At 41.6% G+C, this 6,226-nt stretch overlaps 1 protein-coding gene across 1 annotated transcript; it reads left to right on the top strand.

Moving 5' to 3' along the window:
- The first annotated feature begins 1,096 nt into the window (after positions 1-1,096).
- On the top strand, positions 1,097-3,219 carry LOC149194904 (uncharacterized). Its single transcript, XM_089407842.1, has 2 exons — positions 1,097-2,328; positions 2,496-3,219. The coding sequence occupies exons 1-2, from the start codon at positions 1,097-1,099 to the stop codon at positions 3,217-3,219; spliced, it is 1,956 nt and encodes a 651-aa protein (XP_089263968.1).
- The last annotated feature ends 3,007 nt before the right edge of the window (positions 3,220-6,226 follow it).

Here is a 6,226-nt window from a genome sequence, read left to right as displayed (position 1 = left end):
AATCAAATTCTAGCCCAATTAGGACATGTCCCAAGAAATGTTTAGCCTTAGAGTAGAGTTCTAAATTTGGTCATCATCCTTTAACGGCCATTTATTAGATTCTTCAATTTTTTTATCCAATCAGTTTGTGATCATCATAAAACTAATAGATTGAGAGAGAAAATTCATCTATTGGTAGTTGTACTAATATATCTACTAGTACTCACAAGAACCCCTTTGATTCAAGGGTTGGAATATTAGACACCTAACTGATTAGGTTTATGGTGAGGAATATGAACATCATCAATAGTGGAAGAGACCTTGGATGATGAAACAAATAGTCATAACCAATGTAATTATATGAGTACCATTTTAATGAAAAATGCATTCACACTTGTCTTTCATTCTAGTGCTTATAGTATGCAAAATCTAAATAATATCAGATAATTAGTGATTACGAAGCTTGATTGAAATATTTAAGGATATTGAAACTCTAAAAATATCAAGTGCATTCATCATTATTGATACAAAAACGAGCATCTATAAAGTTATCATACATATTTCATATTAGCAAGGATATCAAGAAAATTTGTTCATAAGCCATGAAAGACAATGGTTAGTCTTATGAATAATTCTCTAAGTACATTCCAAATCAAGGGTGAAGATATTCTCAATTTTTCCTACAGAAAATAATATATTCCAATTAAGGTTGTGAATTTCATATGATAAGAGGACGGAAAAGAGCTCACGAATGCTGCTACCTTAGGGTTTCTGTGAAACCTACAAACGACAGGCCTGTCAATCCTAGTACAGCCGGCAGAGTTTGCTGATACATCGATCAAGAAGGTGCGCTCATAAGGTACAGGGAAAAATGCAAAACCCTCAGGGGGAGGGCCACGGGCCTCCCCCCGATCGGGACAACCGAGAGCGGTCCACGACTGACAAGGAAAGTGAAAAGGAAACGAACGGCAATGACATAGACAACAGACAGTAGAAAGGAAAGGAAATCGACGCTGGTGACAGGAATAAGGCAAGTTCTTCAACCTGCAAACCTGTAGCGGCCCACAGACCAAGGGTCGACTTCCCAAGTGAACGCATCAATGCTAGGATTCAGTACATGAGAGACCATGCGCTAATCGGTAAATTCATAGGAACATGGCCGACGGAGAGAGCACTCAGAAGCTGGATCAATACCAAATGGCATCCAAAGGGGCACCTCTCTTTGCATCTAGGAGCCAAGGGCTTCTTCACAGCAGTTTTTAACTGTTTGGAAGACCGCAACAGGATTCTGGATGGGGGCCCGTATTTTTTCAATTCCGCCGGGTTATACCTAAAAGGCTGGGTCGAAAGATTCAACCCAGACAAGGAGGATCTGAGTTGTGCGCCAGTGTGGATAAGGCTTTATTCACTACCATGGGAATACTGGGAAGAAAAGTCTCTACAAGAAATTGGGAACTCTATTGGCGAGTTTGTAAAGATTGCAGAAGAAACAAAGCTATGCAGATATACATCCTATGCTCGGATCTGTGTCTATATGGATCTCAAGCAACTGTTGCCAGACACGGTAAGTTTCTTTCATGAAGACTCTCAGTGGATTCAAGTTATAGACTATGAACATGTGCCCTTCAGATGCAGGAAATGCCATGAAATAGGGCATCTCTATAGATATTGTCCCCAAAATAAGATACCATCTTCCCAAGAGAGTTCTGACAATCAAACAACAGATGGATTCACCAAGGTAACAAATCGAAGGAGAGGGAACAAGAAAGCAACAGGCAATCCCAAGGTTAATCCAGTCAATAAGGCAATGCCCTCAACGAGCAATAGTTTTGAAGTACTGGACAAGGACGAGGAGCAAGATCCGGAGAAGGAAAAGGCACAAGACAAAGAGGCCCATCAAGAACAACCAGGTGAGACATCAGGGCAAGAAGGAAAGAAAACCCAAAAGCAAGTAAACTTGATTTACCCATCCACAACCCTGCCAGGACATTCTCAAGGAATGGAAGTTGAGTACTCGCTGTCAAACGAGAAATCTTCACATGAGCGAGAGGACTCCTCTCAAGCACCTCAAAATATGGAAGAAGATCCGGAACCCCTAGATATAGGGGAGCTGGACATTCTAGGTTTGGAACAAGCATGCAAGACAGGGAATTTTGAAAAAATTCTAGAAAGGCAAGTGGATAACCTAGTTGATGTTCTGAACAGAGCACATAAGAAATACTCGCTAGGAGTTCAAATAGGAAGTCCATGGGATGGTAAATTCATCACCAAGGATAATAAGAAGAGAGGCAGAAAATCGACTTTGGAAAGAACTATCAAGATTGGAGAGATATTAGTAGAGTCAGGGAGGTACGCCAAACTGACCAAGTATTTCAACCCAAACCCCCACCCCTCTCAATGAAGTTGATATCATGGAATATCAGGGGGCTAAATGGCCCGTGGAAAGGCAGATTACTAAAAAATATGTTGATGCAAGAAAAACCAAGTATTCTATTTTTGCAGGAGACGAAATGCAGCTCATCAATTTTGGAAAAGATAGCAGCAAAAGCTTGGCCAGGAGGGCTAGTTACAGCTGTTGATGCTCAAGGAGCCTCGGGAGGACTGGCAATCCTTTGGGATGCCCGGGCTATTCAAATCAATAATATACAAGCTAACAGGAGTTTTATTCAGGCAACTTTTCACTTCTCAGGTACTAATACCCATGGAATGATAACTAATGTCTATTTTCCTCAGGATATTGCCCAAAAAGCTCAAATCCTGAATATATTGTCAGAGCTCAATAAGGACAGGCCGTTCCCATTATGGATCTCTAGAGGAGATTTCAATATGACAGCCAGCATGGAAGAAAAACAAGGAGGCAGAAGCAAAGCAAACAGTGATGGCAATCTACTAAAAAACTTCATTAATAACAACTGGCTAATGGATATTCCCACAAGCAATGGCCTCTTTACTTGGACAAACAAAAGGGAAGGTTTGCAGCAGATTGCCTTGCGTCTTGATAGATTCCTCATCTCAGATAATGCAACCCACGTAGGAGGGGAGTTCACAGCATCTATTCTCCCTTTTTCAGGATCGGATCACTGGCCGATAGAACTACAATGGAACAGGCCAGGTAACAATCTCAAACGCACCTTTCGGTTTGAAGAATTTTGGTTATCTCACTCGGACTTTGAGGAGCTTGTAAAGTCGACCTGGAACAACTCCATTCCTGCTGGAGGCACTAAAATGTCTAAGTTCTAGCAAAAACTCAAGCATCTAAAAGGGGCAATCAAGAAGTGGAATCACAACACGTTTGGAAACATCTTTAAAGCCCAAGCCATGCTCAGCATAGAGATGAAACGCATTCAGCAAATCATTATCACTGCTGGGCGCACGGAGGAACTCACCAAACAAGAACAAGACATAGAATCAAAAATTTTAGAGAGAGACAAACAGGAGGAAACATTATGGAGGCAGAAATCAAGAATCAGATGGCTAAAAAGTGGAGAAAAGAATACACATTTTTTTCACAAAACTATTGTGCACCGCAGAATGATAAACTACATCACGCACATTAAGAATGAACAGGGGGAAAAAATCGAAACCCATGCTGGCATCGAAGGGGAATTCATCAACTATTTCAAGAAAGCTCACCAGGAACGCAACATCAACAGAATGCCGACCATCAACAAGCTTCTAAAGGACATTCCCAGGATAATAACAGAGGAGCATAATAGTCTTCTCATTAAGCCTATCAGCTTACAGGAAGTTGAAGAGGCAATTCATCAAATGGAGGAGGGGAAAGCGCCAGGTCTAGATGGCTTCACGTCGAATTTTTTTCATAAATTCTGGGACCTGATAAAGAATGAGGTATGGCAAGTTGTGGAGGAATCCAGAGCACTCATATGGATGTATCCAGGGTTAAATGCTACCTTCATTGCCTTAATTCCAAAAGGGGAAGACTCTAACACCCCTGACAAATACAAACCTATTGCATTATGTAATATTATCTACAAAATCACTTCAAAAGTAATAGCAACTAGATTAAAGCCGCTTCTCCCTCTCATCATTTCGCCTGAACAATCAGGCTATGTGGAGGGTCGACAGATAACTGACAAGATTATCTTAACTCATGAGATAATCCACTCCCTAAAGCAGACCAAGAAGCCAGGTATGTTGCTTAAGCTAGATCTATCCAAAGCTTTTGACAGTCTCAGTTGGGTTTACATTCAAAAAATTCTTCTTTCCTTCGGTTTTGCACACTCATGGGTTAGATGGATTTTTAACCTTTTATCTTCAGCTTTCTTCTCTGTGTTAATTAATGGCATTCCTTCGGCTACTTACCGTCCCTCCAGAGGGATTAGGCAAGGAGACCCCTTGTCTCCCTTTCTCTTCGTTATCATGGCTGAAGGATTGGGTAGAACCATCACTGCAGCTAGGCTTGATAAGCATTTAAGAGGTATTTCCTTCAATAACTCCCCTGCCTTCTCCTACCAGCAATTTGTCGATGATAATATGCTTTTTAGCCATCCCTCAGTGCAGGAAGCTCGCCTCCTCAAATCCATTCTGTCTACTTTCTCTGATGCTTCTGGTGCCCTCATCATTCGAATCAAATCCCAAATCTTTTTCTTTAATACTCCTGTTCCCACCCAGAGAGCCATTGGTCGAATTCTAGGCTTCACTTGTGCTTCTCTTCCCTCCAAATATCTCGGTGCCCCTCTAATGGCCTCAACCCTTAAACATTCTTCCTGGAAGCAATTGTTGGAAAAATTAGAGTCTCGACTATTCCTCTGGACTAATCGAGCTCTGAATATGGCAAGCAGAATCGTTCTTATCAAGGCTGTCCTTCACTCCATGCCCCTATACCTTTTCTCCATCCTGGTTGCCCCTAAATGGGTTCTCAAATAAATCAAGAACCTCCAGCGCAACTTTTTGTGGGGAAGCTCTGGCCAAAATTGGAAATGGGCTTTAATTAAATGGGAAAAAGTTTGTCTCCCTAAGAAAGCAGGAGGTATTGGTCTGAGAGACCCTGAGAACAACAATAAGGCAATGGGTGCCAAAATATGTTGGAGATGGCTTGCCCATCCTTATACTCCATGGGCCTCCCTTTGGACAGCTAAATATGCAAGCAACTGCCCCATGGAAGAAACAATACGCATGACAGAGATAAGCATGGGATCGACAATCTAGAATTCAGCCACACAACACAGGAGTCTCATACAAGAACATAGTTTTTGGGAAATAAAAAATGGAACCATAGCTCGCTTTTGGGAGGACTCCTAGCAGCAACTACCAAAAATAAGAGACATACTCCAAGAGCTCCCAATTGCTGAGCGGGAGGTAAATGAATTAGCCAAAGTCAATCAGTTTTGGAACACAGCTACAGCTCAAGATTTTAGGCAATGGAAAAATGCAAATCAAATTCTTCCGAATAGCCCTACTCAAACTCAGCATCTTCTCGAGACAGAATTACAAAAGAGGCAGATCATGGTATCAGAAGGAAGGGACACTTTAAGATGGGGCTATGGAGAGGAGGGAATTTTTTCTACAAAGGAAGCGTACAACATCATCATCCAAGGGAAAATAAACAAAGATCCCTTATGGGAAAAAATCTGGCACACTTCCAATTGGCCAAAAGTCTCTACATTTCTATGGCTTCTCTGTCACAACAGAATTCTAACGTGGGATAATCTCAGGAAACTATTGTGGTCACCAACAACCCCCCTTTCTTCATTTGATATTAGCAATAACGTCAAACGAAGAGGGGACCCTGAACGAAAATCCCGAAAAAATACTTTTTCTAAAGTTTTTGTATTTCTCTCCCTAAGGCTCAAATCGCATCGCAAAGAAAGGCCGAAGCATAACTCGAGCGCAAAAAACAAATACTGCGAAATTGCGATGCGAAGTTCATCGCATCGCATACTTCACACGCGCCCCTTAAAAGAAAAATCTTCGAGCAATGCGATCGCCGATATGCGATATCGCAAATCACAAGCATTACGCTATATGATGTAACCATTAAACGAGAACTTGCGATATTTGCGATTTGCGATTTGCGATGGCGGCGATCCGCGATCTGCGACCTGCGATCTGAAAAGACTTACCACACGATAGACCCATGCATTAAGCGCGCGCCTTGAAAGAATTTAATGACCACATGCTTAAGTATCTAGGAATGATTGCGTTACATTTATCGAAGAGTCAAGTGATGATGGATGTCAGAATTATGCGTTCATTAGAGATTAATGCTTTCACGTCAAGTCTTCTC

The sequence above is a fragment of the Pinus tabuliformis genome, chromosome 2_2 (assembly GCF_031772625.1).
Source record: "Pinus tabuliformis cultivar Carrire ecotype Pingquan chromosome 2_2, CPIR1, whole genome shotgun sequence".
NCBI lineage: Eukaryota > Viridiplantae > Streptophyta > Pinopsida > Pinales > Pinaceae > Pinus > Pinus tabuliformis.
This window is presented reverse-complemented; position numbering and strand designations above follow the sequence as displayed.